Source organism: Bombus pascuorum, chromosome 3 (genome assembly GCF_905332965.1).
Source record: "Bombus pascuorum chromosome 3, iyBomPasc1.1, whole genome shotgun sequence".
Classification (NCBI taxonomy): Eukaryota; Metazoa; Arthropoda; class Insecta; order Hymenoptera; family Apidae; genus Bombus; species Bombus pascuorum.
In genome coordinates, this window is record NC_083490.1 from 910,105 (window position 1) to 936,566 (window position 26,462).

A 26,462-nucleotide genomic window follows, 5' to 3' on the forward strand; every position below is an offset into this window, starting at 1 on the left:
GCGTCAGTCAATTTAATAGCAGAATAGTGGCGCACTGCGCTCCTACCGACTGACCGTTCGATTCGATCGTTCGTTCGGCCCGTACCCGTGGAATCCGATCGGGAAATAGCTTTTCCGATTGAAGTCTGCATATACGATCCGACAATAGGCTGCCAATCTCTCGCTGGCTACCAGTCCGACTTCTATATGTCCCGCGGCACTCGTATATTCGCAAGAATCGGTGTCGATGATAAAATCCTCGGCTATTTGAACGTACTTGAAGTTGCTGTGAACAACTCGAGACCAATCGAACCGACCGCCCTCGATCAATTTCTGTTTCGCTGCCACATCGATGCGCTCCAGACGTATATACATTTTTAAACGGTGTCACGGCAGCTCGACGATCCTTCGACTCGGCGAAGAATCTGCTTCGTAACGAAGGATACGATCGATATATCCGATTGCCATTGGATCTGGATGGGAAACGGCTCTTCCGGTAAGAATCTTTTTTTCAACCATCGACCGCGGCAAATGAATTCGAAGAAACATCGTCAGCGACTTTTCCCTGGCGTGGAAGGCGCACGGATCGAACGAGAACGTCCGACGTCTTGGCAGAACGCGTATTTTTCCCACAATTAAACGGAGAAACGGTTCTGCGACGCGATCGACTTGGCTCCTATAGCTTTCAATAGGACAATCTGGAGCGTACGTACGTAAGCAGGAAGGATTTAGAATGGAGGATGGCGATGCGTTTCGTTGTTGCTCTCTTGCAAATTGCATGGAAGCGCGCCAAAGTGGTGCGAGCTGCGTCATGGCATTCCTTATCCGTACTAGTCAAACTTCATTAATCTTCCGTGCTTTATACTTCGAATGTAATGCGAATTTCTTGATGGATCGACGCGACGCGACGCGACGATGCGGAACGCTCGCCTCGATTCTTCGTCATAGACTCTATTCGACTCTTCGTAATGCGAACATCGCAGGACAAGTTTACGACGCGGAAAAATATAAAACAAGTGGAGGAAACGAGTCGTACGCGAAAAGTACGACGCTCTTACCTCGCGATTATTCCTCGAAAATTGCTCGACGTACCAATGTGCTCGGGTTCTCCGAATATCTTATGACTTTATGTCCCCTTTCATAGGAAACTCATGCACTATCTCTGTTAGTTTTATGAAAACCGTAAAAGTGGTCGCGACGAAACGCAATAAAAGCGTCAGCTTCCCTTTCAGCGGTCTAGCAAAAATTTCGAGCGAAAGAAACGCACGAGTGTGAATTACCGAGCGGCAGCTAGGTGGTATCGCATCGGCGAAAAATCGATATTTTCATTGTCCGTTTTCGAGTGTTCTTATGGCGCACGCTTTTATCGCTAAGCAACGAAATACTTTATCCGTTAAATTACGTTTAAAGGAAGAATTAATCTCAACATATCGATCAACGAAATTGTTGAGATATGTATAATTTTCCGTGCTGGACTGGGTTAAATGCGTATTAGAGTTACTAGTATGTGAGTATTAGTGTGTGGATACATGTGTGTAAGCGTCCAGGCCTTAGTTAGGACAAAAGACGACCGGCAGTGGTTTAGAAGCATCTGGAAGAGTCGGTTAGCAGTCGAGTGTAGAGAAAGTGCGGAAACGCGTGCAAGTGTGAATCGAAGAATATGTGAGAAATCCTTCTTGTAATAAATATATTATTATTCTAATATTACACCCCAGTGTATATTCAATGTTCCTTTAACATTATTTCGGCACCAAAGATCCACAATTCTTAACAGAAATATTAATAATACAATATATAATACGAATATTTCCACTTTCACGTTAGAATACATGTCAGAGAGCAAAGAAATATCGTTTCGTTATTCGAGCGTTTTGCTGGATTTTGTCAACCGAGTACAAAGAAAATCAACGTTCTTTAGATCTGACATGTATCTCCAATTCGTAGAAGAGCCAAGTGGATTTTATCGAAATTAAAACTGTCCTCGTCTACGCTTCATTTTACCAAAAAAGCCTTTATGAAAGTCCACTTCACCGGAAATTGAGGGCTAAGTTGAAAGTACTCGGATATTTTTAACGCTGTGATTTCGTTTAGCATCGTCGTTTCCGCGAAAAATGTCGTCGTCCCTTTTCGCTCGTATTATTTATTTTACTATTACGTTTTCCCATTTTTGTTCTATGCGTATCCGTACGAAACCCGACAATCATAAATCGATTTCTATCTTCTCGTACGAATAATGGCGGCGATGTTATTCCAAATTGCGATTGTAAAAGGAGCTCGATAAAACTGAATCTTTAGACTATATATTACAATCGACGATATATTAGCATCGGAAACGAAGGAATTAAAACGAAGGGAGAGAAAAGAAAAAAAGAAACCGATCGTGCCAAAGGAGACGCGACATTCCGGAAACTATCACGGCCGCTGACACTTAATTTCGTTCTGCGTGCGAAACTCTCGAATACCGATGTGTTGAACGCGTCCCATCCACGCAGACAACACCATCACAGATCCATCGAGAAACCGGGAAGCTTGTCATTCTTCTACATCGATTCTTCAGCAATTCGCTTCTTGCGTCTACCCTCTGGAAATCTTCTCATCGTTGTTGACTCTTGTACTCGAGTATGGTTTTGCAGGGATTACAGTTTACTCTCCTTCCATTACTTGCACCGACAGACGCGTATCTCTCTTACGACTTCAAGCCATCCGCGATACGATCCAACAGCCATCCTGATAAGAAAAATAAAATTTATTCAAATATTAAAGCGTAGGAACTAGGTGTAAAGCGATTTTCAAGTATCTTTGTTATCTTCGAATATTTGTTAGGTTAGGCTGTTTAGCAATTTGCGTGAAACGCAGCGTATCAACGCTCGTATGCTCGAGATATCGTTGGTTATATAATACGTCGTTAGTGGACACCTGGCGTGACGCGTCTCAAGGGACAGCTTTACTTTACACTTGTCCGTTCGAGATTCACCGATACGAACCTACGACATTCGCTGCGGAATTACGCGCGTTCCTTGCATCGCTCGTTACGTTTGTTTCTTTTCGGATGACAGGAATCCGAGCTGAATCACGCGAGCCAGGAGATGACCGTGTCGCGCGCGATAGAGACAGACTTTGGTAGAAACTTTCTGCCGCGTGCAGAGATTAATGGTGTGCGTCGCGCTTTGTGTTCCACCGATCTATGGGGTGGGTTCATTCCGTAGGTGTCGGATGCACCGACAGGATGGTAAACGAACGGATTCTACGAGATTCCAACCGGGAGATCTTGCTCTTGCCCGTTAATAGTCAACGAGGTCGACGATCCGCAGAGAAGGAAAATTAAATCCTATTAGCGAGAGAAATATAGAGCCAGCGAAGGGACAAAGCGAAGGAGAAGAAGAGAGAAAGGGGATCGAACGTAGACGAAGAAGAAGCAGCGTGGTGGTGAAAATAATGGACCAATGACTAGATAATTTTAGCATGTTTCCGCGAATAAGCTTATTATGTCGTATCTTTTATGCGAAATATATTAGATTGTCGCGAGTATAATGAGATTTTTTGTTTTAGATAGAAAAGTCGAATAACTATTTCCAGATGTAATATACCCTCTCCTTCGTTGGAACGGAAAATTATCATATTAGGAAAAAAGGTTGTCTCGCTTCTCCAGATGTATTACAATTCGTTTTGCGAGCAATTCTTCTTGCGAAACACATCGCGCCGCTTTATCTCCGTTCCAGCATTATTTGTCATCCTCGAAACGGCTTCCATCCTCCAATTTAAAGAAAAAAAAAAAAAAAATGATCGTCGGGCTGGTTTCTCCATGGCAGGTAACATATACGGTCACTTCTTGACCGAAACTTTCCGCTCAAAGCCTCGGTAGAGTTTCAGCTCTCCTCGTTGACGGTAGTCTGAACTTTGTCGTTATAACTGCATGTACTATACGGGGGAGCGAATGTTGCGTCTTGTGGAAGTAAAATCGAAATGGGATGCGACGGGAAAATGGTTGGACAAGCCTAGTCACATTTCAAGTCCCTGAATTCGTAATTATTGAAACATATGTTTTGCTGTAACAGTCGTGTAAAGGCGACGTAACTCGTGATTTACACGACGATACGTTCGCGTTTGAAATTCAAGGCATCTCGCCAAACGGAGTGCCGTTACGACGAACGATCCTGTCACGATCGTACGGATAAACGAAGAGAGAGCGAGCCGAGTCTCGCGACGAACACACCATTGGAAGATTAACGAGGATCGTACAGGCAATATTTGGATCAGCGATCACGAGGGATCGATCGATATGGAGGAATTTCTGTTTCAACGAGAACTCGAGTATATTTGTTTTCTTTCCCCGCCCCTAACGGCGCCTTTATCACGAAGCCCTCGAAGGGATTTTCAAGCCCCGATTTCAGCCTCGGACCAGCTCCCTCGACAGAGTTTTACGCGAGGGCTCTACGATGGAACTAATTTCACGGCGAACCGCTCGATCCCTTCGATTCGTTATTAGATTTCCCACGGCTAGTGTACACGAACCGAATGAACAGATCCGTGAGCCACGCTGAGGAATGGGGAAAAAGGGATGGAAAACCGGCTGGAAGGGGCAAATAAAATGGTATTCCGGGTGAAGAAATGTCACCGGAAGAGAAAGGAAAGCTAGCGAGAATAAGAAACGAGGTGGGAAGGCGAGAGGGGAACGCGTGGCAACTGGAGGAAAAAGCGTGAAGCTGGTAAAAATGTAGCTTGGTGTCTGTGGCGGGTGGAAACGCTGACGCGTGGTACGATGATGTTGCACGAGGATAAACACGATGCTGTAATGAACGATTAGAACCTTAAACCGAGTAAAACTCGTTAGAATCCTACTAACAGGGCATAATCGAAACGAACGTGATAAAATATCATGCATTCGCAACGAGTTTGAAATTTAATCGAATTTTACGCGTTTCCACCGCACTCGAATTCGAATAATCGAGGAACAACGTAGCGTCGGAATACATCGCGGGAATTTGCATCGTAAGTTATCTAAATTTTCGTTGATTCAGTTTCTCTCCCGCTGCGGGACATCCAGAGAGAAGGTAAATTTGCAACAGCCGTAAAGAAGTTGGAGGAAGAAGACGAGGTGGCGACGAATGCGAATAGAGAAGATGGGACAGAGACGAACCGGGAGACCTTACAGATATTCTGTACACGTCAACGGAGGAGGGTTGATGTACGGACGAGCGGGCAGAGAGGGGGTATCAGGGGTTGCCGGGTAACAGAGAGGTGGGATAAGAGTTCCCAGGGGTGCCTAGCAACAGGTTGCTACCCTAAAATTTCGACCGGCGGGAATGAAGTGGCAGGGTGGGGATGACAGTACCTATAAATGTACTGGGTGGTCTTGCTAAAATTGTAAGCGGTTCTCCGCTGGAAGGAGACCAACTATGATAAATTCTAGTCAAATGAAACCACGAACGACCAAACAATAGAAGGTGAAAAGGAGCACAACATTTATTTCTTATAAATATTTTTAATGGCGATTTCTTTGACCAAAAGAAAAGGCTCCTTTCACCATTAAAGAAGTAAAGATTCTTTGAGCTTTAAAAGGAAATATTATATTATAATTGTTATATTAGATATTTTTATATTAGGTACATAAAATCGTATTGTACGTTCGATAAATACTCGCGCGAATTCCGTCGACACACACGCCTCGATGCCTTCCTCGTTACTCTGCCGAAAGCTGTTGCCGGACAGGTCTACGAGCGTAGATTAGCGCATTGTTGTCCGCTAGTTCTGCGACCATAACGTCAATTGCGCTATTATTGACAGAGCGACGCGGCAACAGACCGTCGGCGCTGGTACATTCTGTGCTACGCGCAGCTTTACGACGAGCAATATGGAAAATATGCGAATTTTCAATGAAAACGGTGTAAATAAACGAGAAAGTTGATACTTTGCAACGTTTCGATAGAGAAATCGAGTATGGGAAATATTGGATACGAATATCGATGAACGTTCCGATAAACATTCCGAGAATATATTTGAGAGACGGTAAATGAGTTTGAAATTATAACGAGTATGAGAAAATGGAGATTAATTTTATAACGAGACAGACAGACAGTGTTCTTAACGTTTTTAACGTTTTAACGTTTCGATACTCGATACGATGAGAATTAAAAATGGATAAATTGGCGCTCGAGATTATCGGCAGTGCGGTTACGATTGGATGACTATTACTTTCGGATAGATGGACGTAAGTTGGTTATACGTGTAATGGATTGAAATTCATTTTGCGCGGGCAATGGAAGAGCCAGATATTAATTCGTTCGTGCAAATAACGTGTGTTGGCGCGGAAATCATCGTCGATGAATATTCCGCGCCGCGATTCAATCTACCGGTTGGCGGCTGAATCAAACTGAAAATCACGTACGGCTGCCTTTGCCGAGATCATTGTTCGAATCGAATAATTTTTCGTCCATCGGCAAGTGCTTCGTTCGGAAACACCATCGTTTTTTCCAAAAAAAGTTTGTACTCGTTGTTTCGGATTTTTTGTTACAACGTCCGTTGTTCAGCCTTGCTCGCGTAATGTCAGAACGAGGCGCGTCGTGATAGAGATCCTCGATACAATTTACTTACAGCGGAAATCGAAGAAACTCTTAATGAGATTTCAAAGCTGCCGGATGCACGCAACCGTGGATTCTCCCAGTTACTTGTTACCTCAATCCCGTGAGTAACGTATATAATTTTCGAACGAACGTTGGAACTTTGAAAAGGATGGTTAATTAAAAAAGTACGTCGATACCGATTCGACGATCCATCGACGACCAATAGAGATCGAAATTTGCGATGCGTGCTTGCGGCAAAATATTTGCTTTGCCCTGGTTGGCATTGCTTCGTTTTCGATTGCTTTTACGCTGAAAGCGGACGAAGGACATACGGCCGCTTGCACATGGGTTCGCTATGAAACGTAATAAGGACAAATGGCCAGGATGGGACTATGTATAAAGAAACTAAGTTGCTGGAATAAATGGAACACACTTTAGAGAAGGCTCGGGGAAAAATCCATAAGGATAACAAGGGTTTGCGTGGCGACAAATGACTAAAATAGAATTTATGGTGGCCACTGACTCTTTCCTCCTTTCTCCGTCTCTATAAAATATAATTATCGAGGCTGTGGACATCGCGATAATCGGTCTGGCCGACCTTCGCCTTTATTTTAGCTATCCTGATAAAATCCGGCGAAGAATCGTCTTGACCCCGAAAAATTCATAAAACGATATCTACGCATCGATGCATATAACTCTTCCGTTGTCTGCTCCGTTGATAATTAAGCTTCCGGTATTTTTAATCCGAAGGTACTTTGCTTGTAACGCAGGTTCTTAAAGTATCGCGAATTATTTCCCAGTGTTGGTTTTCGCGCTGAAAAATATTCCACGAAAGCGTCTCGGTTAGGAAAAACATCGAATGCTTTTTACAGCTTTTCCCTGGGGAGACAAAGTGGCTCTAAACATCGTATTCCTAGAGGAAGGAGATAGCAACTCGAAATATTTCTCCCGTTGAAACGTTCGCCAACTCTGAGCACCGCTTAGACGGAACAACGAAGAAGTTTTAACCACATGGTAGGCCGTTGTCTGACTGTATACGGAGTCAAGTCACTTTCCATAGCGACTACATCAAGCGACAAAATTACGGGAAGGAGATAAGTCGGTTGGCCGCGACGACTATTTCTTTCGCTCGCCACCGTTTACAAGTACGTTATCGCGATTGCCAGGGAAAAATTAATCGTCGTTGTGCCCGCCATACGCGACAGTCGACTGTTTTAATATATAACGACGTCTGTATCTGTTGCTAATATGCTATTGTAGTTTTTTTTAAATAGGTTGTATAATCTTGATCGAGAGAACGAGAGAATAGAAGAGCCAAAGATAGGGAGAATCGAGTGTCCGAGGAAACGCGAAATCCAATATTCTGAGGACAGTTGTAATGGAACGAATATTTCATACACGAATTCACTGTTAGTTAAATTGATTTCAACGGCGAGATATTGGAATATTCCATCGTGACTCGTCGATGATAAACGTGGTTACGATTAAATTAAACGAAACGAGCCGGCTGTCCGACGTGCGTGTTTCTTCGCGTCGGAGCCAGGCGACCGGACAACGAGCAACGTTATCAAATTTTTCCATGAAACGGAGATAAGCTGATATCGGCGATTGTATAAAATTGGCGTTAGAAGCGTATAAAAACTGGTGATCGAATTCGGTGTATAGCCCTTCTATATCAGAGCTCGCGCAGAAGCAAGGTAGAAACGAAATTGAAAAAGGGAAAGCCTATCGATGGTCGCCGGTATGCGAGGGAGTTGGGCAAACGCGCGAGTACAAGCGGTAGATCGCGTGACTTGACGTGCTCTTGATACTTTGAGATTAGGCTAGTCAACCTAACCCAATTAAGGAGAAACGGTTTTACCGAGTTTCTTCCTAATCTTCTCGATCCTCGTACAGTCTGTCGCCCCATCGGATGTGCTAATTTCGCATCGACGGCGGAGTCTTTGAATATTCATGCAACTTTCCCTCTCTGTTCGCCATCGACTCTCTTTTTTCATTCGTGTTAAAGGAATCGTCGCTTTGTAATTTTCGAAACGGTACCGTATAAGGATTTGTAAATGTTACAAAACGAATCGGAGACTTTTATTAAAAAATGACGGTGGTTTTTTCTCTTTCTAGGATGTTGGGTGGCGTGGGAGGCCGGCACATGTCTACGCGTCGGCGTGGCAGTAGCCCGCTGGTGCGTGGAGGTGCGGGCCTCGTTGGATATGCTGGACCGGGGGCCTCTGGAAATTCCAACGATGCTGCTATACCACCGGATGTACAGAGATACGCTGCCAGAAGGCGCGGGGCGGTTACCACCAGTGATCACAAGAGTTGCGCTCTTGTGCAGACCCGTATCAAACTCGGCGATATCATGTGAGTATTATTCGCTTGATACGTTTCCTCGCGAACGGTCTCTTTTCCTACGTAACAAGCCAGACAGGATGGCAAGGTTAGATGGTAAGGTAGTTCGAACCTTACCGTCGGTATCTACTTATCGGGAAGGCTGGAAGAGGATGTTAAACTGGTCGATAATGCAACAGCTCTCTCGATGTTCTTATCAAGGGTATCTCTTTTAGTCGATGATATCGAGTCCATCTTTATCGCTTTCGGCGATCGGATTGGATCGTATAATTCCTATATTCGTCGTGGCAAATCGTAGGGGGCGTAAGAAACGCTCGGATATTTTTCGACGTCGGTATTTCAGAACGTGAAACACGAAGCCGCGTATAACGTTCGACCTGTTCTGTATTTAGTCAATGATGCGGGATACCGCTGATAGCGGACTAGAGAGATAGTAGTTACCCTCGTATAGAATTTATCAACGAGTAGTATCAGGTTATCAGCTATCGTGAACGGTATTATTAGAGTAGAGTAGTTATAGTGGAGTGTAATCGGTAAGAGGTATAGCAGAATTTGCAAGTCGTCCGATCATAGGTTACTTATACCACTGACAGTAACACGAAGGGCCTGTGGTCTCCGTAAATTTTATCGCACCGTCGTTCTCGGTCTATGCGACGTTTGCAACGACGCGTAATCGGCGTATTGTAATCGATTCATTGCCACGAAAGCGTTTCACGCGGTACAAGATGGCGACAGGCATAGGTTGCGGCTGACCACATTAGAGTATGCACTACTGCGGCTGAATTAAGGTCTAACGCGACGAGGTGTCTGTACTCCCGGCGCTTTTTACGTTATCGATCAGTCTTCGATCGTTTGGCTATTACTTATTATTTTTAGCACAGACCGATATTGTCCGTTCCATTAAATTTAATTACGATTCCTCTACGCATTAGCGTAGTTATTTTTAAAACAGTCGTTTGATGAATCGAACGACCGAATTTTTCTCCGTATTCTCCGTATACTTCTTATAGATTTTTTAGACAACGACGTGTGTAAATAACGAGAATCTACGTTAGGCGCAAGTAGATCTGCGCTGTCACGAACAAAATCGTCGTCAAGGTTCTCGACCTTTGCTATCAAAACGGTCACTAATATCGATTCCACGATTTCGTTCCTCCTCGATTCTATTCTTATCCAGATTCGGTTTCTCGAATCGACGCTATCTTAGTCGCGTTTATTCGTTAACGAACGAATCGATGCTGGCGCGCACACCATCGTTGATCTCGCAAAGACGCGTGCTGGTTCCGGCACACGCGTTTCTCGGTGATACCGAATCGCTGCAATCGCGCAGAGTTTCCCAAGCGAATCAAACCCCTCCGAAATTAGTCGTCCAACGAAGCGAAATTGATAAACCTGTTAACGTCGTACGTCTCAGCGACGTATCGTTCGAACGTATTAAAACGAACGTGCAATAACGAAATCAACGGGGGAACGCGAGGCAAGATATTTCATAGAGGTAAATAGGTCGCGATCGAATCCGTGCGTTCCTGGCCGATCACCGTTCGATACGAGACTTTGACTCGGAGGGGGCAGTGTGCTTTGCAACCTCTTAGGGATTTCTGGTTACATGGTCGGTTTATCGATGCGTTGGGCTTGGCGAAGAATAGGACTGGTCGGTTCTCTGTGGAACCGCAAATAGATTCGGGGACGTTCGACATACGACCGTCGCTTTGTACGCGATCGGTAGGAAAGCGTACAGCCAAATCGTGTCTCGGTCTCTCTCCTTCTATGGTTGCCGATGTGTTACCGTGGGGTGAATCGAGTCGGGGTCTCAGAGTCGCGAAGTCGAGTCGACTCGGTCGTGTGTTTCAGGCTGGTTGCCTGCTGCCGCCGTGAATCAATACCCGCATTGCGCGTGCCACCTCTCTTTCTCTTTCCTTCGTTTTCCTTCTCGCTCTCTTTACCCCTCCCAGCCCTGTTCCCTGCGTGGCCGTCTCTGTCTCGCACCATGCCATTCTCCCTTTCCACTCCGCCGTCCGGCTCTCTCCGTCTCTGTCTTTTCCCTCTTCTCTCGTTTTAACCCATCTCCACGTGTTTTTCTCCCGCTTTCTCCTTACAGTCGTTCGACGTCTTTCGACCCTCTTTCGCTATCGTAGCCTTCCTTCGTTTCTCGCGCACCGCTCTGTATCTTTGCTCGGCCGTCTCTTTCCCTCCTTCGCTCACCCCTCTATCTTCGTCGCTCTATATTTTCTATCTCGATCGCGTTGTCACAGTGTCCGTTTCATCGACCCTCTCTCCCTTTCCGTCTACGAACGCGTTCGTTCGACTTTCTTCCTGCTTGTTCGCAGAAAACGGACGTGGCAAGGAAAAGTAGGGGTAGGAAAAAGGGGCGAGAACCGGAGACAGGCGAACAGAGAAAGTGACGAGCATGGGATGTGTAAGGTCTGATCGGTGGTGAACGCACCGCGGGCAGGGTTGGTCGACGACACAGATCTCCAACGGTTATGCGAGTCTAGCAACTATGTTTCTTCGACTTTCACCGAATTTCGATCCTATCATCGGTTCCAACAAATCGAACAGAATTTGCTAAATAAACGAAGGTGGCAGCAACTGTTGCCAGCTCGTACGATCCTAGAAAGAGCGTAGCGCGTGTCTTACCGTTCGCCGTATTTATTTACCGTATCTAAAATAGCAACGAGATCTTCTCTGAATGATCGTCGAATCGGGAAAAATAATCGTCGAGACGGAAAAGCCAAGGAGACGGATAGGACAAAAGCTGCTCTGGTCATACTCGACGCTGACTTTTCAACGTTTAACCGATATTCGTAGAGAATTCGGAGCACCTTGTCGCTTTGCTCGAACGTTGAAAGATTTTCGTGGTTGCGATGAAAACAAGCGCAACGTGGCGAGGTCGGTAAACTCGAGAACCGGGGTTGCTGGCTGCGGTGGCAGGCATAGGTTGGCGCAACCTCTTCTGGGAATGATATTTTCTCATAAGACGGTGAGACCGTAACGGGTGTCCGGCTACTCGCCCGGATTTTATTTCGAAAAATAAAACGACGCTCTCTCGAACGTTACTCCAGACCCATAAATCCGAGGGAGAAACGCGAGCTCGAAAGATACGTGGTTGACTCGTTACGACGTCCACCGAATAACGAACGAGTCGGGAAAATTATCGATCGACAGTGGTAATTTTAATCGAATTTAATGCGAATAAGAAAAGTATTTCCATTTCCATTCGAATTTCATCGTATCGAATATTCGTGGTTACTCTAGAGCGATCAACGATTCTTTCTTGCGTCTCTCGATCAATTCGAGCGCACGAGAGGCTGACGATCGGCGAGAAAACATCCGATTATCGTTCACAGCTACACGCGTAGATTCGCAAGGCTCGTGGAGGTAGTTGGTTTTGCGGTATTAGAACGGCGTTACTCGCGAGATGTGGAATCGGTGACTCGGCGTACGTGAAAGCAGCGAGACGACAAAGGTGTCGGCAAAGGAAGAGAGTTTTGCGAGGACGTGTAAGCATCACGTGTACCGATAAGTACGTTAACGCGAGAGAAACGGATTAATTTGAGAATGACCGATCGGAAGCGAAAAAGATGGTACGACGCGGAAACCTTATGGTTCTATTCTCGGTATAAGGAGACGTAAATCCGTTTGACTTTGCTTCGATGCAGAGCAGCCCTTACGTTAGAAGACCAATAGATGACGAAGCTAACGGGGTTCAGATGACTTGACTTACGAAGCCCCGATCGTGCTCTCTCGGTGCAACGCACCGTTTTCCTTTCGTTATGCCCAGCAACGAAGTCGTCGCGAATGCAGGTCATAGAATGCGTTCTACTTTTTCCCGACGTTGCTCGACGCTCGTCGCCGGGATACGTTGGCTGTCGGTCGATTTTCACGATCCAAGACGATCGTAAGAGAACGAAGATGTTACTGGGATTATCGGAAGGTGGACGCGAAGGCCAGCCTTGCTCTTGATCGGCGGAGCATCTTCGAGTATCCGTTCGCGTGGCTACGTCGCCCGTGGCGACTCGATCCAAAGCGCGTGAACGACGGAGAAGGCGTGAAACGATCAACGTCGGATCGATCGATGGATAGATACGGAATTAACGGAGCGCGTTTTTGTCGTGGACGATTTTAGCCAGGCTGCGCGATCGGCCGTGTTACATCCAACGCCCTCGGCCGATCTCGATTGGCGACCGACCCAGTGACGTCACCTGTACGCTTTGACAGACCGATCGAATGATTCGATTAAAATTCTCCCGGTCCAGCCCTGCCTCTGATTAACCGCAATTCGACGGAGGTTGTCTCGTTTCGCCTCGCTTTACCTCTTTTCGTCTCTCCACGCCTCCGCGATACCCTCCCAACGACGAAACCTACGGTTACGTTGTTTTCGTCATTCGGCTCGTGTCCTTCCCCCTCGATCCTCAACCTCCGCATCGATGGAAATTCACACCCCTTCGACAAGAGGGAAAGCTCCGATGCCGGAATAACACGAAATTTCGTCGCGACAGAACGCGACTGCCGAAACAGCTTTCGGTCTCGTCCACCGAGCCTTTCAACGAAAGTGGAAAATCTTATTTTTCCAAGAGACGAAACTAAAAGGGCTCGATAACGCAGGCGTCGCTTGCTTGCGTGCGTGCGTACGTACGCGCTCGAAGGTTGAAGCTGCGCCGCTCTATAAATAGCACGGCCGCAATTAATAGGTTCGAATTAACCCTTTGAGCTCGAATATAGAGTCGCAGCCGATAAACGGGGCAGCGTAGCTTCCGTACAAATTTCACGTCGAGCGTATCGCGCGCCGTACGCTCTTTGCCTCGAAACGATCGTGCTGGCGATGTATCGCGGTTCTTCGCTCCGATACAAAGTCGTAAACAAGTTCCCCCGTTTTAAGGAAATTTATATATTCACCGGGACGATAAGAGGAACGTTTCGTCCGTTCTTCTTTCAAGTTTCGTCGATCGTTTTGCCTCGATCCAAGCAATATCTGCTTTGTTCAGTGGAATAGGGTGAAAACAGTCGGACACGCGGACGCCGTCGAGAATAACTCGCGTCGACGAACTTTGTACGCTGCTTGTTCGAAGGAAACCTATGGAAAGCCGTACTTTGTCCCATCGCAAGCTACGACCTTTCACGCGACGACGAACTCGACCTCTTGTCGAAAACCAAGAACCAAATTCGAGCTCTGGTTCGAAGAATAAATTACGTAAGGAGAGGGAAAATTTCAGGCCAAGGTTTCTTCGACTCTGATAATTTGTTCTTGATCGAGGCGCTTCCTCGAAATATTATTTCTCTTTCTTGGAAGTATTTGACGGGATACTTTGGATATTATCCAAAGTACGGAATGCAATCCGCGTTGCTGACGGAATCGAGAAATAAGGACGACGAATGCGTGGATTAAAAGATCAGCCTGGTAGAAATTCGAACGACGTGTTTTAAAGTGAAATCTATTTTCGAGTTAAGCAACGTACGAATGAGCTATCGATCTAACGTCGCAGGGGAAAGGGCGAAGGGAAGTAAATTTTTTATCGGTCTCTGGTTAATCCAGTTTTCCCGATATAATTTTCGTCGTAACGACGGAAAATCATCTACGCGACTCCTACGCACCTGTAGACCGGCATATCTGCGAAAGTAACGGCGTGCACGAAAGCGAACAAAGGAGCGACAGAAACGTTTCTTCGATCGAGTTATGGGCAAGAAAATACGGTAGAAATAGAAATCGCGCAGCGTGCGGATAAGAAATGAAATACGTTGGAGGATCGTTCTTTCGTCTCGCGAGGAGAATCGTTTCTTAAACTGGCTAAAATGGCAATCTGGATTTTCGTTAACGACAGTCTCGTAATTAAGTCGTTCCACTTCGTCGTGGATCTCGGCTTCCATTGGCGGTTTCCGATGTTATCGCTCGGTTAATTTCGTTCGTCGCCAACGGCGAAAAGCAATAAGGCAGAGATATAATTTTAATTATCGCCATTTCGGGGCGCGTAGCTGTTAACGACCGAAGCGGAGAAAGTCGTCGACCAAGTTCACGATCGCAAATTTGACGAACGTTGCAAGCGTGATAGACGTATCTCGTTTCGTCGTCCGCTGTCTCCTCTTTCCGAGCCGTATCGCCGTATTCCCTGCACGGGGTGATTCTTAGAAAACGACGCTCGTATTTCGCTTGAAAGTTTCACGGCCGTTTCGAGATCAAGCAGCGAGGAGAACGTGGCCGAAACAGCGACCGATGACTTTTCCAATTAGACTTACTCGGAACACCGCGAAGCAAAGAGCGATAAGCAAGAGTAATATCTTGGAAACGACGATACCGATGGTATTGGTATCGCAGGGCGTTGTATCGTCATCGGTTGGCGTTCTACGCGACCGTCGCTGGCTATACAGAACGGATTGAACGAGGCGAAAAGAGCTGTTTGCGAGCGAAGGGTGGATGTAGCGAGCGCGCTCGTCGGAGGAGAAAGGGGATGGCTGGGTAGAGGTAGTCCAGGAGAGTTCGACGTCCCACATTTTCTCCAACCCCTGCCAACACCGAGACCGCCACCTACGGCTCCTCTTCCATCTATTCCACCCGTTCGCCCTTCTCCCTCTACCCATCCCTTCTAACGGCCTGCCACGCCACCCCCTCTTCTCTGCCGCTCGCTTTCCCAGTCTCGACAGCGTTTCGCGATCCCATCAACGAATAAAGGTCTACCAGCACATCGGAGACACGACGACGTGGCGCGCTTGCGACGTCGCGTTTATCGTCTTCTCCGGACGAAATAGAATAGTGGAAAGGACGAAGGCGATGAACCGGCGGTGGTAGGCCGCGCGAACGCGACCAACCTCGCGAAACGATCGCGCTCCTTGCGAAAAGTCTATGGCTACATATATATATATATATATATATATATATATATATATATATGTTGAACCGACGAGTAACGCAAGCTTGCGCGAAAATACCTTCGTTTCGAACAGTTTGCACGATAGATGGTCATTCGATGTTCGATATTTACGATTGGAAGGAAAATTTGCTACGTACCGAGTATAAACCGAATGAGAAATAACAAAGGCGGGTCTCGATGGAATCAAGTTACTTCGGTTTACACGGTGGTTCGTTAATCGCCGTGTTTACCTAGCTGCAGGTTATTTTGGTGATCGCGAAAGAAAGTAAGTCGATATACTTGCAAATACACGCTTTCGTTTCTACCTGGCGTAGACGGGATGCGAAATTCTACGCTGAGATTCGCTTTGTTTAGCGGAAAAAGAAAAGAGGGAAAGAAAAAGAGAGGACAGGAACGGATGTAATGGTGCATCGAATGCATCCCCGTAGTCACGTTGTCAAAGTGCACGCGTACTTGGCATCGATTTCTTTCGCCCTCTCCGTCGTTCTCTGTCGCTTTCCTCCGTCGCTCGTCGCTTTTGTCCCTTTTCATCCCAGTTTCGCGAAAATACTCACCGATGCACTGTGTACGGACGGCTGCATAGGAAAAAAAGATTTCTTCGTCTCTGCCAGGCCAGTCGGTCTCGTTCGTCCGAGTTGCAGCACGAAAGAGCACAGAGACCGCGGTAATTAAGATAATTGGGCTAATCATTTTTGGCAGAGATCGATATCACGCGATATACTTACCAATGGCTCGGTTTCCTTCGGTTTCGCTCTACTCGATTCCAGCTTTCCATTCTTGCTCTTCCATTCGAAATAGCGTAGAAGTAGCGTTGTCACCAGCTCGTGTATTCAATTGTTCCAAGTAACCAGCAAGGATAACTGCATGGCGAATCGAAGCCGCGTTTACCCCGCAGACGATAGCGTAGTTAACCGTTTCATTGTTCCGTACGAGCACGCGTGATCCGATCGAAACTTTCGTACTAGCTGAACCGTAATTGGAGAATCGAGCCGTTCGCTTAACTTTATCTCGATTTGGAGCGGCCCTTTCGCAATACCCCCTGCCTATCCCACTTTGCTAATTTCCAGTCGATTCTTTGCTTCCGTGAAATTTCACCGTGAGCTATGAGAGCGAGTCTCGAGATCGATCTGCTCCAAATTACCGGAAAGTTCCTTTTTATTTCGACAAGGCGATACGAAGGAACGCGTGCGATTACGCCTTTCTAGGATTAAATCACGGCCAGTCAGGCCAGTTGTATCGACGGCTCTGAGAATTAATTCTACTCGAATTGATAGTAACAAGACTGCAGGATCGCAGTCCCTCGAAACTTGTTCTTCGTCCTTATACTACTTGCGGAAACTCGATGTTTCCTACTCGAGAATTTCGATAAAACAGCCAAGTACGAATGTGCGAATAGCTTGCGAACATGGGAAACGCGATACCGTAGAGGCTGTTGAAAAATGCTCGATGAATTTCGCGTGTTTTGCGTAGTTTTAGAAAAAACAGGCGAGTACACGCGTACGGCGTAGAATGGCAAGCTAGCGGAATTCGATATGGGTTATGGTGTTTATAGGCTAGCGGGCAGACCGTTGGGAAGTGGCAGCAGGTTCGAACCTGGACAAGCAGCCATTAGCAATCGATACTCGCGTAAACATCGGACCGCTGCGCTCCAAGACGAACCAATTAATTTGCCACTTAATTAGCGTGCCGGTCGGAACTGCGCATTCGCGTGAATGTTTGCACGCGATTCCCCTTTCATCCTTAAAAATCATTATCGTTATCACCGCGTCGTTCGACGTTTATTTCGGAACGGGAATTGCGCGTCGAGACCGGTTTCGGATTGTCGAGGTCGACTTGGTTTCGATCCACGGCCTGTGCGACCCTCGAAAGCACGAAAAAGCACGAATTGCAAATTAATATGGAAATGGAGGACGATCGTGGTAAAAAGTTGAACGCTACGAGGCGATGTCCGTACGTGGAACAGCAAACGGGCTTTCCTCTCCGTCGTGTAGGATACATCGCACCCGGTAGCTGACTCCAAACGAGGACGAGCGTATTTTATAGCAGGGACCCGGTTAAAGGTTGTCCAAGGGGTTCGTTACCGATCGTCACGCTCTTAATACGCCCAAGCTGTTCCACTACCGATACAGATATAAAAATTGTTTCTTTAACGAAGAAAATTACGTGGAAAGTAGATCGTAACGATGTCGAACGATGTCTACCAATAGAAATATTGCGAGTTTCGCTCGATAAAGCGGTGATTCCAATTTGAAACGAAGGGATAATATCGCGAGTGATCGGAGTCGTTGGACCGGTTCCTCGGCGGGTTTCTGCAGCGGATTTCCAGCTGATGTGTCAGCGAGGACGCGGATAGAAGAGCGAAGACGACAACGCTGCTTTGTGGGGTAGAGAGAGAGAGAAAGAAAAGAGAGAGAGAGGGAGGGAGGGAGGATAGAGAGAGAGAGAGAGAGAGGGGTAGTAGACGATATCGCAACTAGAAAAAGTACGGCGATGAAGACCGTGGCGAATGTCCCGGCGTTCGACCTGCAGGTGCAGAAAACTTGACCGAGTTTTCGAGGTACACGCGGTGCAGGGCGACCCAGATTTCAGCCCGTCGCTCCCTCTCCGTCGCTCGCTTCGCCGTTTCCCCTTGTTAGCAGCCTTCGCGTATGAAAACTCCCATGCCCGCGTCGAGTGCGTGTCACGACCCTCCCATAACCTATAAACCCCGTATACCGTGACCATCGAGGCTGAATTTATCTCGGCGCGCTCGTTCCCTTGTAACTCGAGCCTTGCGCCTTAATCGTATTCGCATATTTTTTTTTTTTTTTTTTTTATACTTACATGTATATATAGATAGGTAGATATTGTCCGTAGGCGGGTCGGTTTTTAAAAATTTTCGAAGAACGCCGTATGGCGCAATCGGTGAAAAACCAGTTTCAACGAGATTTTTCGAACGAATCCAGGGTCTGACGCAGTTTGAAATTTGCTACTCTCTTGGCTTCTCGTTCAAAGTTCGTTTTTCGCTAGTGTTTTTGCGCTTATAAATAGAACGTATTTATATCGCGTTTAGCGTACGGCAGAAAAACAGATCGATGAGCGACGACGGTCCGTCGGTTTCCCTCAGATATCACTGGCAGTGATAACATCGATCGTCGTTCAACTGACGTCACGTGTACGCTGAAAACGTGTAAATCAGCCGGCCGATCGTATTTTATCCCTTTCGGAACCTGTTCTCCGTGGATTCTCCGTGTCCGATGGACTCTGAAAATCTGCTCCCAAATAGATAGTCGCGCACCACTTCCTACCAAGTAAATAGAGCGCAGAAATTGCCGCGTGTAAAAATTGTACGAGCAAAGTTTGCCACGTACGTACGTCGGAAAGGCAGGGAATAGAGAGAAAGAGAAAGAGGAAAAGAGGCGTTTTAAGCCTCTTTCCACGCTTGGACTTTACGCGCTCGTAAGCCGCGAGAAATTCGATTAAGCGTTTCTTCGAGGCGATCGCGAGTTCCGTCATCGTCCGACGCGCGCTAAATGTCTTTCCGGCAGTGGAAGATGCTACGAGTTTCCTTCGACGCGCTATTTCATTTTGGCACGTATATAGAACGTAGAACCGGCTGCTGTCGCGTCGAAAACTTTCGGACGGTCGATCGAGTTTCGATCGGACGCTCGAGAAACGTAAAAGTAACCAACGTCGACGAAAATAGCTTCGGTCGGAAACTAGACGTTGGTAACGTTTAGTCGGTAATTTATTCGCTTCTACGTAAATTTTTATCAACGTCTGCCCTGATCTATCGAAGCGTCGGTCGAATCGGTTTCGGTCACACATCCGAATGGAAAACCTATAAATCGAGGATTTCGTCGAAACAGAAATGTAAGTTATTCGAGGAAAAATCACTCGGTGAAACAAGGTGGAATCGATCGCGGTGCTTCTCGATCGGCTAATCGTTAATCATAAATACGAGAAACGATGGTTCGTTGGTTCTGGAACAACCGCTGGTTTCAGTTTAGTTAGGAGAGTACGAAGAAACGCGAGATTTCTGGCAAGTTGGCGTGGACGATCGGTCTTTCGTATTCCTGGAAGCAATACGTTCCAAGGACGGTGTTTCCGCGAAATTCTAATGGGCTGTTCTAATGTCTGTGGAACGAGAACGTCATGCGACGGAACTGCGTGGGCGGGCAATGCAGAAGCGATTACGATGCGTCACCGAAAACCCACGGGCGTCGTATTTTATATTACAGATTTATTTCGAGGTTACCGACGACGTTGCAGAATCGTTGCGCTACATTTTTCTTGGTAGAACGGCGTCACCGACGATACGACGATGGAACTGCCATCGGCCCGATGTCTGCCCCGAGTAGACGATCTGTCTGGCTGTGTACTCGAAAGGATTATACATTTTCCTCGACAGCAAAGATCGAACGTCTCACTCTCGTAGTCGAAGCCTATGTATCCGATCGAATATCCTAGCAAGCGTTTTACCCGCTTCGGTTCAAATTCCACGAGTTTCCAATCATCGGCGTAGATCAGCTTGGTACGCGCGTTCCAAGTCTAAATAATTAATTTTCAGAACGGATTTTACACGATCGTTCGGATACGCGTTCGACGACGGCTAGACGATAGGAACGATAGCATCGCAGTGCGGAAATATGGCAGTCCGATCGTGCATCGTAAATCGTCGATCGTCCGGTGGTCGGAACGAGGCAAGTTTCTGGAATTGCACGAGAAACGGGACGGGGCGAGGACGAGAAAAGATTCAGGTGGTTTTTAGTACCTGTCGCGCATCGATCCCCACCTAGCAGCCAACCGGTAGCCGAACTTGGGCAAGTTTAATCGATGGCGTCGCGACGCGAATTCGGCCAGGAACGAGGAAAGAGAAATAATAAAGCGCGCGGAACAAAAGAGAGAGGAGAGGAGCAGACATATTGATTTTATCGCGTTGGCGTTCGCGTGCACCGGATAGTATCGTCTCGGTCCGCGAGCAAGTCGCGCGTATCGCGAACGATAGTTTGCTAAACGACCCAAATAAAAGCGGCGAGAGAGGAGTATGCCGGCGTAGTCATCTGGCTCGACTTGGCTCGGTTAAATTTTGCACAAACCGTACGCACGGTTTCGCACGCTGGCGGTCGAAGCGACCGGCGAGTTACCAGCGTTTTCGTTCGAGATGATAAAACAACGATCGATGCGAGGAATTGAACGTCGGCCGAACGATGCGCAAGAGCCGAAAACGCTTGGAGTAGAGGCGTACGAGTCGATAACCGGGACGATCACCTGCATTCGAACGAGAAACGGAGACAAACTCCGGTTCGATCTGGCGTCGCTTATCGGTCGCGGTGGTCGAATCTTTGAGACGCGTTACGAGAGTCGTCGGTGTAGTCATCGGTTACCCTCTCGAGGTCCGTTCGAGGAATCGAAAAGAAGGACTCGCTAATCTCGTAGAACGTTCCGCGCGATCGGTCCGACACTATGCGTTCGCTCGGAACGTACATAGTAGCTGGTAACGTAGCGTAAGGTAACGCGATCGGTCAAAAGGAAGGAGGAAACGGAAAACGGGAGGAGGAGAGAGGATCGGCGAGGGCGTGAGGGAGGGTGAGAGCGAAGGAACGCGCGCAAGCAGGAGAGAATCGTGGAGTAGAGAAGGCAGGGAGAAAGAAAGGAAGAGAGAAACGGGGGGAGGGGGTTGGAGGGTAGGGAAGCAGCGGGAGAATCGGAGGGTCGTACGTATCGCATCAGGGTGTATGCACCGAAGAGGGGTAGGCCGCGGCGGGGGTCACGGAGTGCGCTGACCTACTGTTCCACATTCGTCGTACAGAGCAGCCTTTCCGAACTTCGTAGCGGAGCGAACCCAGAAACCCAGAACTCTGCCTGCCCCTGCACCCTTCAGCTTCGCTATCCCTCGACCGCTAACCCTCTCTCGTTCCTTCCTACGAGCCCGTCTCTCTTTTGCTTCCTCTTTCTCGATTCCTCTCCCTCCCCGCCACTACCGCTATACCCTTGCTTCCCTACGGTCTCGCGGATTTAAAGCCGAATCCTTTATACCGTGGAATCGCGCGAAACGGCGCAGCCATCCGAGCGCATCGCATCGCGACGCTATGACTTTCTTTTTCTTCTCTCTTGCTTTTTTTTTTCTCTCTCCCCTAAATAAACCAGCACACACAGAGACACTCCAGCGAGCATCCAAGCCGTGCGTTTCTTTCTTTCGCCTAAAGACCGCGGCCGACTCTGTCCGTCCGAGATTACATCGACGATGGACCGACCGTTTATCGGAAAATAAGGACTTTACGACGTTCCGAGATTTATCGACGAGCCGTTGATCGCGTTTGTTCTCGCGCCGTGTTCATAACCCGACTCTAAAGCTACTCTGTATCCGATAGATAACTCGATATATGGCGCACCAAGAACTTCGATCAATTAGAACCGACTAAAGGAATATGAGCGATTTCGAGTGGTCACGAGTATATAACCTGTTTCGCATGAAACTTATACGCTCGTAGAACGCGTTGCACGCGACGAACGAGTCTCCGAAGGAAATCGGAGGAAATCGGTCGTCGGATAAGAGAGAGGTTTCTTTCAGCAACGATCCTGTCGTTAGCCGGTTTCGTTCGCAAGGGCAATTAACGATATTGGCGCGATGAGATCGTCGAACCAGTCGAAGCAGCCGATGTTTCGCTCGTAGCCGACAGCATAATAAATAATCATTGTCGGACGGTGTTCCGTGATCTTGAAGCGCCAAATGCGAATCACGATTGCCGGTATTGGCAAAGATGGTTTTCCATGAATTATTCGACAGGCGGAAAGGGTGGACGGGGCGCCGAGATTGCATGGAACGTTCATGCACCCCGAAAGCTCGTCTCCCTTCCCTGCATTTGCAAGCGCAGTGGCGCATGTCTGTTGACGGTGCCGGCAGTATCGGTTCGACGTACACCTACGAGAGCGAAAGCTCACTTACGGTCACGAATTCTTACGCACACCGGCGATCCAGCCGTGCGTTCTAACACCTGGTCGCAAGAACAGCTAAACGTCTTTTCTTACGCGCCCATTGCTTTCGAAAATGCCTCACCACCGAACAATAATCTTCTTCGATTAGCCGTCTTGCACGAGTCGGCTATTTTAAACATTTTCTAGCGAGAAACGGAGCAACGGATGCGACGTTATTCCGTGTGATTCGTTCGTTGTCTTCTTGGTAAATAGAAAAGTCGTAGAAAAAAGACCATGTTCCTTAGAAGAAACGGTATCAGGGCTTCGCAGAGTCGTTCGAATTCAAGCGGTTCGAGCGTAACGCGTGACGTAAACGGCACGTGTTTCCAACGGACTAATAAGTGTTGAACACGTTGCGCGGGAACTATAAGCAAGAAGTAGTTTACAAACTTTGCACGCTGCTTGGTTTACGACACGGTCGAACTCTGCGACGACAATAGTAGAAAAAGTATGCTCGTTACCTATCGACAGGTCGTTGGAATCTACCGAGTAACGATCATAATTCGAAACAAGGTAAACAATGTCGAAGAACGCCAGTTTACATAGTCAACCGATACGTAAACTGGCTGGAAAGACGCGCACGCGAAACAACGACATCGACGCGTGCTTTCAAATTCCTGTCAAATTTCGAGAAACGTTTCGGAGGGTGCCTCGTGGATGGCGATACGCACCTGTTCCTCCCCACTTGGGGGCGAAAGGCGAGGAGAGACGAGGATGAAGCAACGTGGCGAACGAGAGCGAACTCGTCGATTGGAAAGAGAGGGTAACAACTCGGTACTGGGAAGGGACGGGAGTGAAAGAGGAGAGAGCGCGCTCGCGCGCGCGCGGAAGATAGGGAGAGAAAGAGGGACGGATATATAGAGAAGGGGGAAAATCGCGAGAGAAAGAGAGAAAGAGAGAAAGAGAGAATGAGAGAAGGAGTGAAAGAGAGAGGAGAGGGAGGTGGAAAGTAGCGGACAGAGGAACGGAAACGCTGAACCGCGGAATTTCGAGGCGGACGAGGAGAGAAGCTCGCGAGGCCACGAGGCTAGAGAGCAACGAAGAAGCGGCGCGAAAATCGGTCGAAGAGAGAAGGACGAAGCGCGGCAAGGAGGAAGGTGGCGGATAGAGAAGAAGCGAGAGGGTGAATTCGCGGAGGAGGACGAAGAGCCGCGTTGGCGAGAGGGAAGCAAGAGAGAAGGATATCGAGGGAGAGGAAGAAGAAGAGAGCGAGCGAGAGAAAGGGGGCGCAAACGGTCGGTAGTGGTGGCAGCGAAGGAGAAAGAGAGCGGGAGAGAGAAGGCAGGTATAGCGAAAAGGGACGGAGAAGGCGTGTGTAGGTGGTGGTGGAAGTGCGAGAGAACGTAGTCGAGCGACCGTCCCGCTGTGGCCACGAGCTCCGACGCTCGGGGAACGTAGGTAGTGCGTGAACTTCCGGCCGAGTGAAACGGACAAGAGAGAAAGGGGAAAGGAGCAGAGAGAAGGGCCATTCGATTCCCTTGGAAAGTTCGTTCGGAATCCTCCCTTTGGCTCGGTTGGACTTTGGGATCGCGCGCATCGCTCATGATCCGCGACCACGGGCCTTGAAAAGCGCTCGCGGCGCGCCGACGAGGACGAGGACCAGAGACGAGAGGGCGCGAGCTCGAAATACAGAGAGCGTAGTTTGTTTCGTAAGTTGGGAAACGCGGGGGAGCAGGAGCAGGCGGAAGGATCGGGATCGGGATAGGGACAGGGATAGGGATAGGGATCGGGATAGGGAACGGAGGAAGGAGGACACGGAGACGACGCGGACACGGACGTGAACGTGAACGTGAACGTCGACCCGGAGGTGGACGCGTGGACGCGAAGCAGCGTGAATCGGATCGAATACGGTGGAAAGAAGAGAGCGGGCGAGTGATTACGCGACGAGGAGAGGGAGAGGGAGAGAAAGTGTGCGAGTGTCGGTGAAGGGGTTTTCGTGGTCGCCGCTCGGTCGCCCTCGGGGACGCTGAGGGACGCGAGTGCGTTTGTTATGCGTACCAGAACGTGGTACAGTGGCGGTTGACGGCGGCGGTGACGAAGACGAGGACGAGAACGAGGACGAGGACAAGGACGAGAATCGACAGGCGAGGAGAAAGTACGACGACGACGAGGACGACGACGACGACGACGTCGTCGACGACGAGAAGGAGGAAGAACAGGAACGGCAGGATCGGAAGCAGCGACCGCTTCCAAGGAGGACGTGGACGCGAACGAGGAGGCGGAGGAGGAGCTGGAGGAGGAGGAGGAAGTGGCGGTGGAAGAGGAACAGGTGCGAGTGCGAGTACGAGTGCAAGCGCGGGTGCGGGTGTGGGTGCGAGTTCGGGATCGGGACCGGGATCGAGATCAGGATCGAGAACGGAAGCAGGAGCCGAGGAGAGAAAGGAATCGACCTCGTTGCGAGACCGATCGAGAGTGCGTTCTTGTGTGTTGTCGCACGGGAGGAGGGGAGAGAGACTCGAAAGGGAGGAAAGGCGACGACATCGGCGACGAGGAGGAAGAAGGAGAGGAAGAGAGGTGCTGGAGGAAGACGAGGAAGAAGAAAAGGAAGGTAGTGGTTGGTTTCGCTTGTCTCGTCGTCGAGATCCACGGAGTTTAGAGCTTAGGAGAGAGGAAGAGGCACATCCCCCCTTCTCTTCTCTCTCTCCCTCTCTCCAGTTTCTCTGAGTCTCTGCGAGCGATCGTATTTGCGCGAACGAGCGGTCAACAGGAAGAAGAAACGATCGGAACGACGCGCGTACGTCGACGGTTCGACCACCGACCATACGAAGAAACGAAGAAACGGAGAAACGAAAAAGGATATCGAAGAGAAAAAGTGGTACGTGGTGATTTTTTTCCGTTTCCGTTTCTTTCTGTTCGTTTTTACTGGCAAGGGCTACTCTGTGTTCGTCGTGCAGACGAAACCTTTCGTCGAGTGTAGTGTGGTTTCTTAAAGTGGTGCCTCAGCACGAAGAGGGAATCGCCAGCAGGGCAGAGGCTCGAACGCATGTAGGAACATGGCCGCAACCAGCCCCTGCCTCCCTCTAGAGGTGAGTTCAGCGAAACCGGGACGGCTCTCATTCCGATTCTTCGCCCTAGCGATTTCCTTGCCAAATCGTTCTCCGTCGTCTGCAACGCTCTTTCCTTCTCTGTCGTTCGAACGTTGTCGACCAACGTTGATCGTCGTTACGCGATTACAAATCCTTCAGGTCTTACGTTAACGATCTCTCGTTGTCGGTGGATCACCTTCGATACCGTTCGTTTCGCTTCCTTTCTATTTATCTTAATCAACGTGACGACAAACATTTCCGTTCTCGATGCAACCGTTTGCTCGTACTCCACGTTCCTCGTACTCCGGTTCACGACTACCGGTGTGTTCGTATTACGCACCAGCGTGTGTACCGACTCGTCGCGTTCCGTCGAGAATCTTTTTCGCGCTTCGCTCTGTTCGATTCGCTTCCGCGCCAAACGAATCGCTTTGCCGATCGACGTATCAACTCGAGAGATTCGTTGCACGTCGCTAAGCTTTCGAAACTCGACTCAACGATTCGAAGCATCGAATGCGGTGCTGTTTCCCGTTTGACCTCTTTACGAGGCAGCGTAGCACGGCGGGGATCAATCGGCCCTTATCCGTTCCACGTATAAACATTTCAAGAACACCGGCTCACCTTACCTTCGAGTATCTCGTTCGTTGGTTCGTACGAATGATTCGAAACAAAGGGAAACGAACGTCCGAGATCGATTCTATTCCGATTCGTTGAAAAATTCCGTCCATCGACTC

At 48.4% G+C, this 26,462-nt stretch overlaps 2 protein-coding genes across 22 annotated transcripts in view; both read left to right on the forward strand.

Annotated features, from left to right (window-relative positions):
• The window catches only part of LOC132905053 (uncharacterized), a 142,155-nt gene that overhangs the window by 98,136 nt on the left and 17,557 nt on the right, over positions 1-26,462 (forward strand). The gene's annotated exons all lie outside the window — the stretch shown is intronic.
• LOC132905237 (voltage-dependent calcium channel type A subunit alpha-1) overlaps positions 1-26,462 on the forward strand; it is a 101,102-nt gene that overhangs the window by 19,095 nt on the left and 55,545 nt on the right. For 18 of the 21 annotated variants that reach the window (XR_009657763.1, XM_060956333.1, XM_060956334.1 and 15 more), the window contains exon 2: positions 8,658-8,897. Coding sequence is in view for 17 of the 21 variants with exons in the window: in XM_060956333.1 (XP_060812316.1) it covers positions 8,659-8,897 (239 nt within the window). In the remaining 4 variants the exon portion in view is untranslated. Of the gene's footprint in view, positions 1-8,657; positions 8,898-24,860; positions 25,521-25,599; positions 25,732-26,462 lie in introns of those variants that run through there. The other 3 variants (XM_060956340.1, XM_060956342.1, XM_060956343.1) reach the window with 3 other exon arrangements.